Source organism: Paroedura picta, chromosome 5 (assembly GCF_049243985.1).
Source record: "Paroedura picta isolate Pp20150507F chromosome 5, Ppicta_v3.0, whole genome shotgun sequence".
In the NCBI taxonomy this organism is placed as follows: Eukaryota; Metazoa; Chordata; class Lepidosauria; order Squamata; family Gekkonidae; genus Paroedura; species Paroedura picta.
This window is the reverse complement of record NC_135373.1, coordinates 114171355-114185706: the sequence shown is the minus strand read 5'-3', so window position 1 is coordinate 114185706 and position 14352 is coordinate 114171355. Positions and strand designations below refer to the sequence as shown.

The 14352-nt window shown below is 49.0% G+C and overlaps 1 protein-coding gene across 7 annotated transcripts in view; it reads left to right on the top strand.

Moving 5' to 3' along the window:
- DCP1B (decapping mRNA 1B) overlaps positions 1 to 14352 on the top strand; it is a 46871-nt gene that overhangs the window by 25786 nt on the left and 6733 nt on the right. For 4 of the 7 annotated variants that reach the window (XR_013231422.1, XM_077340084.1, XM_077340083.1 and 1 more), the window contains exons 6-7: positions 5308 to 5436; positions 7738 to 8574. Coding sequence is in view for 6 of the 7 variants with exons in the window: in XM_077340084.1 (XP_077196199.1) it covers positions 5308 to 5436; positions 7738 to 8574 (966 nt within the window). In the remaining variant the exon portion in view is untranslated. The remainder of the gene's footprint in view (positions 1 to 5307; positions 5437 to 7737; positions 8575 to 14352) is intronic. The other 3 variants (XM_077340089.1, XM_077340088.1, XM_077340087.1) reach the window with 1 other exon arrangement.

Below are 14352 nucleotides of genomic sequence, written 5' to 3'. Positions count from 1 at the left end.
TCCAGAACTGCACACAGTACTCCAGGTATGGTCTGACCATGGACTCTCATTTCAGGGGGACATACATTTCTCCCTCAGCGCCCACCACAGCACACATACAGAACCTTTGCAATGGGCTGCCCTCCCCATGTCCACCCTGTGATAACTGAAAGTTGTCTGGTGATTCCCAATCCCAATGTAACAAGAACCAATGAATGAAAAGGGCTGGAAGGACATGAAAAGATGGTTTCCACATTGTTAGCATATTTGTTTTGCCACAGAATGACACTACTAGGGTACACAGGAAGGTTCTGAATGGGATGGCTGATTCTATGGCCTAGGTCAGTGGTCCCCAACCTTTATTAGGCTGGGGACCGGCAGGGCATCGGGCCACGCCCACGCATCGGGCCGTGCCCGCGGATCGGGCCGCGCGGGCGCGGCCTGCACGGGCGCGGCCCGGCCCGGCCCTGATTTCCTCTCCCCGCCCTCCCCGCAGTAAGAAGCTTCCCGGGCCGCAAGCTTGCGGCCGGGGAAGTTTTTTACTGCGGGGGGGGGCGGGGAGAGGGAGCTGCGGCCCGGCACCATGGCCTTTGCGGCCCGGCGCCGGGCCGCGGCCCGCAGGTTGGGGACCACTGGCCTAGGTCACATGAACTGCATGATTCTCAACGGCATCGCTTCCGAAGACAGGCGGTCCCTTCCAGCTTTTGCTGTTTGGTTAACCCCCCTGAGTGTGCAGAGATAAGACAGGGTAGAAATACTTTAAATAAATGACATGCCCTTCTGCATGCTATATTGGTTTATTTTGTTGGGAATGATTTCTTTATACAGAGTTGCGAGAGGATGTTGTGAGGGTCACAGGAATAAACATCTTTAAAAGGGGATTGGACAAATTTATGGAAGGTATCTTATGGAAGGTACCCAGTAGCTATCATTAGGTGGTAGGTAACCATGGTAACCCAATGGAACTTCCCTATTCAGAGGCCATAAACCTGGGAAGGATTCAGCCTCTATGACCCATAGTTGAACCTCCAGAGCAAGTGGCTGGCCGCTGTGTGAGACAGGAGGCTGGGCTAGACAGACCACTAGTCTGATCCAGCAATTTAATTTTTTTATGCAACAGTATTCTCTCCCCCCCTCCCCCAACACAAATTAATCTTATGCATGTATATATATATCAATTGTATATTCTTCCTTCAAAATACTGGCATAAGATAAGGAGTGAAGCTCAAAAATAGTCTTTACAAAGACAATTCCTCTTAACACACATATGGGATGCGCCTTTACATGCCTCGGGTGATGGTTGCCGTAACACTGAACAGAATTCCTTTCCCCTAATTGAACATCAGCAACCAGTTTTTTTACCTTGTCCAATATCAAAGTCCAGCGTCATTCACCAAAACGTACTTGCGTATTTAACAAACCCCTGAAACACCGCCTTGCCACCTTGCTGCCTATCGAAAGCCACAGCTGTACTTCTGCATCTGTGCTACAAACCAGTGAACTTTAAAGATTCCTCCCCAAAGCTATTAGCAGTGCTGTGCACAAGGATGCCGTTTGGGAATTGGTGGGAAGTGGTTTCACAAAGGAGGCTTTTCACACACACACACACACACACACACACACACACACACACACACACAGAACCAAGTGGTGAGGAGGTGACAGGGCTTGGCTGCTGGCTGGCAAGAAGGAAGCATCAGTCAAGAATCACATGAGAGGCCTGACACAGGACATGTGGACCTCAGCAAAAAAAAAAACCCAAAACAAAACAGTTCTTGTGTGTCTGTATATGTGAATATCTATATCTATATTATAGATCTATTATATCTATATATGCAATACTGCAATAAGTTGTTAATCAAATTATGTCCTGTTTATTATTCAATCTCCTGCAAGCCAGAGGAAAAATTCTTAATAATGAATGCTGAACAGAATTGCGGTACAAAGCAAGCCGGTTTAATTACTTTCTTCAGCAGCATTAGCAAATTCCAGGATATGAGCTCTCGGTGGAACCTGGCTAACAGTGGCTTGCCTCTCAACTCTTAACTGAGTGACCGCAGGATCTACTAATCTCCATGTCATTAACCATGTGGCCAGCACACAGAAAGGGCATATATGGATCCACTTCAGGCTAGCCCTCTGTTTTTGGCAGCAGCAAATGGAAGAGGCTCCTTCCCTCCCTTTCAGAGCAGGTGCAAGCTGATCAAACCCTCTGGGTGCTGGGGGGAGGGATTTTTGCCCCTCCAGTACCATCGGAAGCAAGCTGGGTTTTTGGTTCGCCTACTCTACTCTGAAAGTTATATAGGTGACAAGTGGGAGCAGACAATGCTGTTTTAATGGTACACGGTACAACTCAGTTGAGCACCCCAAAGCATCAGTTTGCAAGAGGAAGGGTTAACCTTCAGACCAGAAGTCTGGGGCCTTGATGCTGTTATGCTACTATCCTAGACCCACAGAGATCATGGCTAGGGGGACTCGTATACCTCCCTTGAGCACTAAAGAGGGCTTGGCAAAGAGGAGCACAAGCTGTACCCAACATGACGGCTCAGGGCTTGGAGCCAGGTGGCCTCTCCTGTAAGATCAGGGATGCAGAGAATAAAGGAGGCATGACTCTTCTGCACCCCACCAATTGCACACACTGCAATTAGGTTATAGTCCCATTGTAAACGGCACTGGCCAGACCACACCTGGAGTACTGTGTGCAGTTCTGCAGGCCTCACTTTAAAGGAGGTGGTGAACTCCCCCTCACTGGCAGTCTTCAAGCAAAGGTTGGATACACACTTCTCTTGGATGCATTAGGATGCTTTGGGCTGATCCTGCGTTGAGCAGGGGGTTGGACTAGATGGCCTGTATGGCCCCTTCCAACTCTATGATTCTATGAGTTCCCTTTCCAGCCCAGTGAGAAGTGTGGTGGGCAGCTGCTAAAAAAAATTGTAAATGAGAGAACATAAATGGTAAAAACCTTTAAAGACAGATTCAAGTAGCACCTTAAAGACCAACAAGATTCTTTGAACATTTATATATTATATTTATATAACATTTATATATTATATATTTTCTAGACAACCCCTATCGGCACAGCCATCACAGGGCAGTTTACAACAATTTGAACATATAAATAAATGGGGAGGAGCTGGGACTCATTGCCTAACTGCCAATCAGGTGCGCTGTCCCATCCCTGATTGGCCATCCGTCCAACGAACCACCAATCAGGTCAGATGTCCTGTCTACATCCCCCTCTACCTTCTTCCATGTGGAAGAGGTCTGAACTAGGTAATGGTGACCGCTTGGATTCTCCAGGCTTTATGGTTCTTATACAGTGATTGTAACCTAAAACTGTTTATTAAGAAATGGCTCATGCCCCCTAAAAATAAATTCTGCACTTTATAAGAATTAGAGCTGTTGACGTTTACATTTTTAGTCACCCTATACCAGGGGTAGTCAAACTGCGGCCCTCCAGATGCTCATGGACTACAATTCCCAGGAGCCCCTGCCAGCATTCGCTGGCAGGGGCTCCTGGGAATTGTAGTCCATGGACATCTGGAGGGCCGCAGTTTGACTACCCCTGCCCTATACATTATAATGATGAAATGTAAGTCCTGGCATGGACCTGGAGAGCATGAACCAGAAAACTCTGGTTTCCCACAGATCAGTAACAATCATGTCTACATGTGTCCAGGGAAGAAGAGGAAGCGGGGATCATCTGAAAGGACCCAACTTCTTCTAGTGGTGGCAAACCCCGGTTCCCTGTTCCATTTGATCCAAGCTGGAGAAAGCCAAACTCCATGAATTCGAGAAGTAACTGCCATGTGTTCATTTGCATTAAAATCCATGTAACTGGTTTGCGTAGCCACTGTTGAAAGACCCATGAGTCATAGGCCATAGAAAATCTACCAGAGCACTGATGTCTCCTCGAATAATTAAGTGATTGATAGATGCATTAGAGAGAGGTTTCATTATCTCCATTTTTATGATACGGCTTATCGGGCGGAAGAACATGCGCGTGCTCAGTCTGCTTCCTCCTGTCCCTATAACTTAAGAAGTTTGTTTGCAAATAATATATTTGAAGGATGAGTCAGTCCACTCCTTCCGCCTTAGTCCCCCCCCCCTTTCCATATATTTTTGTCATAATTGCTTGTCAAGGAAATATTACATCATGGAACATTTTCTCTTCAGAAGCAGTATGAGGAAAAGGGACTTGCTGTCCGCTTAATGCTGGAGATGGTTGGTTTGTTTATATACCACCCTCCCTTGCAGCTCAGGGCAGTTTATAGAGAACATGAAACTGTGCGACTAACACAGTATTAGTTCGGTAACTACATCCTCGAATAACAGTAATGATAACCACCTCAGCAACTGTACCTTTAACATTTTGGTCACGACCCCACAGAGTGGTCAGATCAGGATTGCTCACAATTATACTAGTGGACATATCAGAATGCTTGATGGAAGAGCTCCATTTTGCAGGCCCTGCGGAACTGTGCTAGCTCCGACAGGCCTCGGATCTCCGCTGGCAGCTCCTTCCACCAGGTGCTTTTGTTGACTCAGCTACCGCCCCATCCTCCCAACATGGCCAGTGATGGTGGGTGGGTGGGGAGGGGAGGAGAATCAGGTGGGCATTTATCCAGCTGTACTCTCCAACTGTATTCTGCACAATCTTGCAGCTTCTGTGGTTTCTCAAAGCCTTTAGAACAGTGGTCCCCAACCCCCGGTCCGGGGATCAATACTGGTCCGTGGATCAGTTGGTACTGGGCCGCGGCTCCTCCTCGTCCTCCTCCCTGGCTGCTGCCTCGGGGGCTGCCCTGCCACTCTGCCACCGGCTCACCTTTGGTGCTCTCCAGCGGCTGCCATGGCTGGGGCTCCCCCTCTGCGTGGCACTGCGCAGCTGCTGCTGGCAGCGCCCCCCAGTGGGCAGCGGGAAAACGGGCGCCGGTGGGAAAGCAAGTGGAGCAGGGGCTCGGGCGGCAGCAGTGACGTCCCTCAGCAAAAGACCCCAGGCCTCAGTAAAATTGTCAAGTGTTGACTGGTCCCCAGTGATAAAAAGGTTGGGGTCCACTGCTGTAGAATGCTTAAGGGGTCTCTCACCGGGAATAAAGTTGCAAAAGGCAGCTCTAGAATGCAGTAGGATGTGGGAACCCAGTAAAGGATCCGAGCTCTTTGACATTTTATGGCTCTGTCTTTGTCCAATGTGACCCCCCCATGCGTACATACACATGTCAATTTGTTCTTTTCTTGAGATTAACTTTAAAAAAATGATAAGAGTATTAGGAAGGAAATTTTGCTTTTATTCACCTCCTCAATTGTTCTTAATCTGTTTCTGCATTGCAGTGTAAGACGTGCTCAGAGCCAAAACAAATAACCAGCTCTTCTGCTATATACGACAACCCCAACTTGATCAAACCAATCCCAGTGAAGCCCAGCGATACGCAGCACCAATGCTTACCTCAGCCAGTCCAGGTACGCTGTTTGCATGCGCACTCCTGACCGATGCTCCTGTTGGCTCCGTGAGAAAGCCAGACTAGAAATGAAATTAATAACATAATGAAATTTTTGAAAGATCGTTCCAGATCTTTCCTCTTGGATGGAATTGTGTGCTTTAATTCACAATCGTGTGCCCAGAAGGGGGGTATTTTGACGTCATCACAGTGTGTATTTTCCCCTATGTTTATTTCAGTTAATGGTTTATTTCGGTTAATGGGTTGCATGAGGCTATACACCAGCGGTTCTCAACTTTCCTAATGCCTTGACCCTTTCATACAGTTCCTCATGTTGTGGTGACCCCCAACCATAACATTATGCAAGTGTTCTTTCACAGAAATCAAACCGAAACTGACCAATGGTGTGAAGATCCATTGTTCATGATGATTGTATATAGGTTGTTTTTTTTCCCGGGGATTCTCAGTTCAGTTCTGCCTTTTATCCCGCTGTGCTGCCACCTGGAACGCCTGGCAGGAGCCTGTGCTACGCTGGAGGTGCTGCCGGAGCGCCTGGCGGCCGAGCACTGGGGCCTGCAGGAGGAGTGGCAACAGTGTCAGTGCCCCCCTGCCACGACCCCTCTGAAAGGGTCGTTTGACCCCCAAAGGGGTCCCGACCCCCAGGTTGAGAACCACTGCTATACACCGTGATGATGTGGTTTTCATTCCACACCTTTATGGGCAGAATGGTGTGGAAACAGGGATTCAGTGCAGGGTTGCCGTTTCAAGCACCAAATCTATAGATGCCATAATAAATAGTTCATAGAATGGTAAGCATTCGGTATTGAGACACAAAAAGTCTCGTGCCATGAGCTTTTGGCTTCCTCCTCCTTCTCTCTTCCTCCACACCCTTATTATGTAGATAAATAGCTGCGAAAGACACACTAAACGAAATAGAATGAAAATAAATTATCCAATAGAAGCCGAAGATCGGTCTGAAAGAGAAGCGGCTCATACCACAAGAAGGGGATAGATACCTATGCCAACCCGTGACTGTGAAAATTCCCCCGGGAGCTGTCCTGAGTAGTAGCATCCCATGCGTAAGCAAACAGTCATTCAAGACAAGATCTGAATTTAATTTCAGCTTCTCTTCTTAATGGAGGTCACAGTTGGCCATAAGAGTTAGCAGTGCTTCATGTTGCTGAAATCTGTGGTTTTTGCCATGTCTGTGTAGGACTTGAGCTTTTAAACAGTTTGAATGCTTTTGGTTTCTTCCCATGAGCTTGAATTTACCTAATTATGTTTTAATGGGTTTTTACGGGATTTTATTGTATTCACGGATTTTTGTGAACCGCCGCAAGACATTTGGGAGCGGCGGTATAAGAATGAATGAATGAATGAATGAATGAATGAATGAATGAATGAATGAATGAATGAATGAAATGTTAGATTCAACGCAGTCCATTCCCAAACCATTATTCAGATTTAAGAATATTTTCCTCTCAGAGCTGAGGGGTTTCTTCTTTGATTTCATATTCTTGAATTGTTTGTTCTTTTCCACTTATCCCTGTTTTCCTACTGTATCACCCCTTCTTCTACCCACTGTTTCCCCCCTGGCCAGGATTCTAGTCCTCAAGTTTCCATAACCAATAAAAAGACTGTGGCACTACCAATTCCCACCTAGTCCTCATGAGTCCTGGAGAGGTTATATGAGTTGGGGGGTGGGGGTGGGATTTATGTGTGTTTGTGTGTGTAGTGTATGGGGGGGGGGAGGGAAGGGTGAGGATTTTTAAAAGGATCCAAGGAAGTTTTCACCTTATTTGGGGAGATCGACCTACCTCCTCCCAAAATGGCCAGTTATGGCCCTGAAAGGGGTGGGAAGGGAAGGAGCCCTGGCCATACAAACCTGTGCTGGCAGAATCTCTTCTATCTCAGTTGACCTGTCAGTGGCAGCTGGAGTCCTGCGCGGTGAGTCTTCTTTGGGTTAGTTGGTTGTATGTGTGTGGGGAGGAGGTGTTCTTTTTTTTACTCTAGGTGGGTTGGGGGGAGAGGGGGGTGGCCTCTTTCACTTCCAGGGGTGGGGCAGGGAGGCATGGCCAGCTGACATCACTTGGGGGTTACCTCGAAGCCTGCAAAATGTTCAGGGGTTACTCTGCAGTCCTAAGGTTGAAAAGGGCTGCTGTAGGGAGATAGCGTTCCCCTGGGAAGTTCAGCTCCGAGTGCTTCACAAACTATATCTCCAACGTTTAGAAATCCTCCTTGGAGAAACTGAATCCATGCCGGTCGTGTAACTTCACGTGGCCTTCCGTGTAATTTTTAAAATCCTTTTCTCTTTCTCCCCTAGAACGCAGACCCTGAGCCCCAACACTTGTCCCTGACCACACTCTTTGGGAAGCAAGAAAAGCCCGGCACGTACCAGGACAACTCAGACCATTTGCAGAAGCAGTACCTGGAGAACTTTCCCCTGAGGCAAGGAGTCGTGCGCTCCCTGTCTTACGAAGAGCCCAGTAGACACTCGCCCCCAGTGGAGAAGCAGCTTTGCCCTGCCATCCAAAAGCTCATGGTCCGCGGGGCAGAGCTCCACACCGTCTCTGAACTCCCCGAGAGCCGCCTGTGTGAAAATGGCCACCCTCCCGCCGCAGGGGAGGTTTTCACAGGACTCTTCCAGCCCATGGCTTCTCCCAGCGTTCGAACATCCCATCCGGTTCAGGACCCAAGCGGGACACGGAGCCTGTTACAGCACCTGCAGGGCCAGTCGGGACCGAAGACCAAGGTGGACTCCCCTCCGGCGAGCTCAGCGGCGTCCGTCTTCAGCAGCGCTCCCGTTGCCTCCTCAGCAACCCAGGTAAACAGCATAACGCAGCCGCCTCTGGTATATTTCAATGGCACCCTCCGAGGCCAGGCTGCGGGGCCTCCAGCCCTCGGTAAAGAACAATCCAACCTTCCCGGGCAGACGCTTCCGCTTTCGGGGAACCAGTCCGGCCCTTCCGGAGTAATCTCGCCACAAGTGTTGTTAAAAAAACTCCAGATAGTGCAGCAGGAGCAGCAGTTGCATGTGTCCAGCAGGCCGACTTTGGCCGCTAAGTTTCCTGTGGTTACTCAAAGCACCACGTCCCTGAAACCTTTGGACTCCTGGATGGACAAGGCTTCCGGTGCAGAAAAGCAGACCCCTCTTTTTCAGGTAAATCTATAATAGTTTCTGGCAGAATTAGGATCAGAGAATCTGTTTATTATACTTATATGCCTGGAGGCCAACTGGGGCTCACCCTCGAGGGGAATGTGGCGTGTGCATTGTATGACAACCCCTTAGGGATGCCGTGCAAACTTCCCCAGCTTGAGATAGAATACGGTTTTGTTTTCTCCTTGAATAAGTCCTATTGTGTTTATTAAGAACCTATCTATAAAAGCGTGAGTCTCTTAAGTAAGATTTTTGTATTATAACATAACATTCACCCCACTCCGAACGTCTAATAATTTTTAAAAATCTCCCAGTAGAGCCAGCAGGTTTTGTGCAGCTGGGAGGGACAGCTCGGTCCTTGGCTTTTTCGCTTTCCTGCCGTCTGCTGTTCTGCAAGCCTCTCCCCTTTCAGACAGCAGCCGAACGGCTATTAAAATTGGAAATTGAACTGACAGTTCATCTATATCATTTGAACTAATAGAGCATGTGAAAAAAAGACGAGAGATGTCAAAACAGGAAAAGTTGGGATTTGTGACTCACTGTCCCCGCATTTGTCGAATAAGAGAAAGTCGGTGCGGATGACATTTGGATTAAAATGAGATGGAAAAAACAACAGTTCTGGACAGAATTGGATAATGACTTCGTGACGTGAATTTTTAATAAGATTGCTGGTTATCCATGGCGTGGACAGCAAGGGTTTTGCATACAAAGAAATTGCGGTCGTTGGGTAACTAGCAAAACATCCATCAGTATGACAGGGAGGGGGCCCATGTATTGTGGTATCCCCTGGGGGCACAGTGGGATTTTTCAGCTCAGAGTTTTCAGCTCAGATGCACATTTCACCCTAGGTTCTACTCAGTAGAGGGTGGGCTGCCTGGTGCCTTGGGTGTTCTCCGTGTCACAGAACTGTCCCCAAGTGCTGCACATTTTCCCTGTAGAAACTCAATGGGGGGCATTCACTTACTCCAGAAAAAAAATAGAACCGGGGGGGGGGGGCAGTAGATATATCCCTTTTGTTTTCCTCAAAGGAGTGACTCCCCTTGACTTATAGGGGGGGAAGTATTGCCTCTAGAGACCTCGGAGTCTTGTAGGTTTAGACCTCTCCAGCGATCCTGCTTGGTTGGGGCCTGTTCCATAGAACTGCATGGGCATCTCTAATAATTGAGCCCACATCTCGCTTTCTATAGCCCTGCCAAGAGTTCAGTGTGTGACCTCGACGCAGGGGCGTCAAACTCCATTGGATCAGCGGTTCAGTTCCCCACCCAGAAGATGCCCAGGGGGTTGCCATCAGAAAGCCACCTGCTTTGATGGTGCAAGTAGTAGGAACCAGTGGTCCACCCGCTTCATTGTGCCATCTTGCTTCCTCGTATGCCTTCAACCAGCACGACGGTTGCTCCCAAGGACTAGTTCCTCCCAGGAGTAGTGGAAGGATTTGTGGGGCCCGTGGCACCAGAGCTGGCTTAAGGATGTGCAGGGCCCTAGCAGAGCACAGTTGTGGCAGGAGCAGACAGACTGAGTGTGGCGGAAAGGGGTGTAACTCCGAGTGTCCGGAGAAAAAGGAGGGGGAAAAGGGAGGAGGAGAACAAGCTACGGCCTTGATCCATGGGGGAGAAAGCACTGCGTAGGGCCCATAGCACATGCTGTGTGTAGTACATGGATAAACTGGCTCTGGTTCCTCCCCTCCCTACAGTGAGCAGCTTTCTGAAACTCCAGACTCCCCTCCTCCCATCTAAGCCAGGCTTCCTGAACCAGGATTTTGTGAAACTCTGGGGTTTCTTTACACCCCTGGAATTGTTTCTCAAATGGGTGGGAGTTAATTTATATATATATAAATTTGTTCAACATTAATTGGGTGATATGACCATATATGGTTATGTCGACTCCCCCCCAATGGCCAATGATGGGCCTGGAGAGGGTGGAAAGGGGAGGGGCCCCAGGTGGGCGTGTCCACAGCTCTGCTTCCCAACCATATTCTGCATGATGGGGTCACTTCTGGGGCTTCTTGGAGCCTGGGGAATATTTCAGGGGGTTCTCAAGGGTAAAAAAGATGAGAAAGGCCGGCCTAAACTGTCTCAGAGGGTGGTTGTTGTGAGGATAAAGTACAGGAGGGGGAAACGATGCCGCAAGCTGTTTTGGGGAAGAAAAGCAGGGTATAAATGTCTAAAACAAATCAAAATGATATTCCTCCGCAAGACGGGCATTGTTCCGAGACTGTAGTGCGGCGTGCTTTCAGACAGCTGACCGCTTCCTTGCCACTCTAGCGAAGGCCAGAAATGTCAAGTCAAATGGATTTGGCTCCGTTGCGCTCGCAGTGGCTCTGGCAAGCCGAATCAAAGCGAGTCCTGACAATAAATCCATCCAAAAGTCTGTTCCCTCTCGCTGTTTACCTTTTGATGCTGCACCTGCTCCCACCATGCGAACGAGGACGAGGGAGCAGTTTCTCCGAGGTCTGCCAGACACGACCGGCCTCCCAGACAACATCTTGAGTACTTAGGGCAGGGGTAGTCAAACGGCGGCCCTCCAGATGTCCATGGACTACAATTCCCAGAAGCCCCTGCCAGCGAATGCTGGCAGGGGCTTCTGGGAATTGTAGTCCATGGACATCTGGAGGGCCGCCGTTTGACTACCCCTGACTTAGGGGAAGCGCAGCACTGACATCTATTCAGGGACTCGTCATAAGTTCCTTTGTAAGTGGAATCTGCAGTTTGCATTTCCTCGGCAAACAGACACTGCATATTGCCGGCCGCGTTTCAAATTGGCTCTCGAGGGCTCTCCATATGGCCCAGGAGTTCTGATCTGCTGCACGAGACTCAGCGGAGAGGAAAGACTTGTTACCAAAGCAATTAGCAAAAGCGGGACGCGTTTGTACTTGGATCGACCCAGCAAACAAGCCGGGCTGAGCTAGTCACAAGCAATCCTGGCAGGGCGTTTCAGACCCAGCAAACTCTGTGCGAATATTTTAGGGGCGCATCCGCAGGTACAGTATTTGCTGGCGTATAAGACTATTTTCCCCCCTGAAAAACATGCCTCCAAGTGGTGGGGTCGTCCTATACGCCGGGTGGGCTTCAGTTGGGATAGACATAGCTGCCCATAGTGGCCCATAGTACTGTAATGTAATGTAACAAACTCTATATTTTGAGTGGAAATGTTGGGGGGTCGTCTTATACGCCCAGTCGTCTTATATTCCGGCAAATACGGTACGTGCCGGGAATTGCAAAAGAAGCCAGAAGGAGAGGATTAGGAAAGAGGAGGGCAGAACTTGAGAACCTTAAGAGAAGTCTGCTCATGAGCTTGTTCATGGCTTTGTCTTGGAAAGTAAGTGTCAGTTTGAACATGATTATGTCAGTGTGGAGCCAGCTTGGTGTATTGGTTAGGAGCTTGGACTTCTAATCTGGCGAGCCGGGTTTGATTCCCCGTTCCCCCACAGGCAGCCAGCTGGGTGACTTTGGGCTTGCCACAGCACTGATAAAAGCTGTTCTGACCGAGCAGTGATATCAGGGCTCTCTCAGCCTCACCTCCCTGTTGTGGGGAGAGAAAACGGAAGGCGAATGTTAGCCACTTTGAGACTCTTTCGGTTAGAGAAAAGTGGCATATAAGAACCAACTCTTCTTCTTCAGTAATCTCAGGGCTCTCTCAGCCTCACTTCCCTCAAAGGGTGTCTGATGTGGGGAGAGGAAGGGAAGGCGACTGTAAGCCTCTTTGAGACTCCTCCTAGTAGAGAAAAGTGGCATATAAGAACCAACTCTCCTTCTTCTATCCATCACAATCAGAACTGAGTTCCAGTCCAGTGACACCTTTAAGACCAACTAAGTTTTATTCAAGGGGTAAGCCAGGGGTAGCCAAACTGCGGCCCTCCAGATGTCCACGGACTACAATTCCCATGAGTTCAGGGGAATTGTAGTCCATGGACATCTGGAGGGCCGCAGTTTGACTACCCCTGGTGTAAGCTTTTGGGTGCACAGCGCACTTCGTTCGACAATGAAATGGGAGTCACAAGACCACATATATAAGTAGAGAGTGGTCATGGATTAGTATGCAGCATAATGAAGGTGTTTGCCAGATACAGGGATCTTACAGAAATACACTGAGTGTATCAGGTCAAAATGTCAGTGGAATGTAGTGACAGCTTCTCTTTTAATTCTTCTCAGTCCATAATTGGGAATGCACCTGCCCATTAATCTTTAATCTTGACATTTTTATTTCCTTTATTATGTTTCTCCCTTAGAGTTGAACCCAAACGTGTGATGACTTGATAAATCTAGCTTGCTTTTTCCAGAAGACCCTTGTATCTGGTAAATGTCTTCATTATGCTGTGAAGTAATCCATGACCCAGTCTCCACTTACGAAGGTGGTCTTGTGACTCCCATTTCATCGTCTGATGAAGCTCACACTTTGACTAAAACTTAGTTGGTCTGAAAAGTTCCCTTGGACTCAAACTTTGTTCTGCTGCTTTTCATACCAACATGGCTAACCCACTTGAACCTGTCACCATCAGAGGTATTTTAATCCTGCCTCTCCTCCAGGAAGCTGAGAGCGGTATGGCTGTTTTCCCATTGCAGCCCTTTGCATCTGCCAAAAGACTTGTGGTTGGAGAAAATCAAAGGTCTCCCTCCCCTTGCGTCGCTGGAAGGGTTTCCTAGAAGAAGAGTTGGTTTTACCGCCCTGCTTTCCACTACCTGAAGGAACCCAGAAGCGGCTTATAATTGCCTTCCCTTCCTCTCCTCACACTAGACGCTCTGTGAGGGAGGTGAGGTCTGACAGAATTGCTCGGTGAGAACAGCTCTGACAGGACTGTGACTAGCCCAAGGTCACCCAGCTGGCTGCATTTGAAAGAGTGGAGAATCAAACCCGGCTCTCCAGATTCGAGGCCGTTGCTCTTAGCTACCAAGCTGGTTTAACTGCTGCACCAAACAGGAGTCAAGCAAACGCAAATACATTTGACTCAGAACCGCCACCACCTGAGCCTTGAAGCTTATATGGATGGCCTCCCAGACTATATAGAGCCCCCCTCACTTCCTTTCAGCGCTCAGCATGTCTGCAGGCTGGAAAGATCAGCGGCAGATGGAAGACGTTACACCTCAGGTCTTCCCATCCCTTGGAGCAGGAGTGGCCAAACTGTGGCTTTCCTGACATCCAGGGACTACAATAACCAGCACGCTAGCAGGGGCTTATGGTGATTGTAGTCCACGAGCGTCTGTAGAGCCACAGTTCGGCCACCTCTGAAGGAGAGTGCTTGCACTCGAAAGCTCACACCTTGAATAAATCTTTGTTGGTCTGAAAGGTGCTACAGGGCTCTGTTGTTGCGGTGCTTCTTCAGACCCACACGGCTGCCCACTTGAATCCGCATTAGAGACTGACGGGTGCATTTGGGTCTCCGGCTGCCGTGATGCGGTCCTAGTCGGCCTGCTTTCCAGAAAAGGCCACGGCTCATAAGGCATGGCTGCCGTCCAACTGCAATATTTGCAGGCCTCCTGCCGTTCACCCTGGCTGCAGGTGAAGTGAATTAATGCTCTCTAATAAATTGTACCGCTTAACAATGCGGGTCAGCGCCAGGCAGGTTCAGCAACTTGGATCCTTAAAGCAACCTCTTCTTCCCGTTGGCCTCCATTCATGTAATTAAAGTGGGTGAACACGCAGGCCTGGACCCCGTGGCCGAGCACCTTAGGAGGAGGAGGAGGAGGAGGCGGCGGCTCAAAGCGTCTTATATTCGCCTTCCTTTCCTCTCCCCACAACAGACACCCTGTGAGGTGGGTGAGGCTGAGAGAGCCCTGATATTACTGA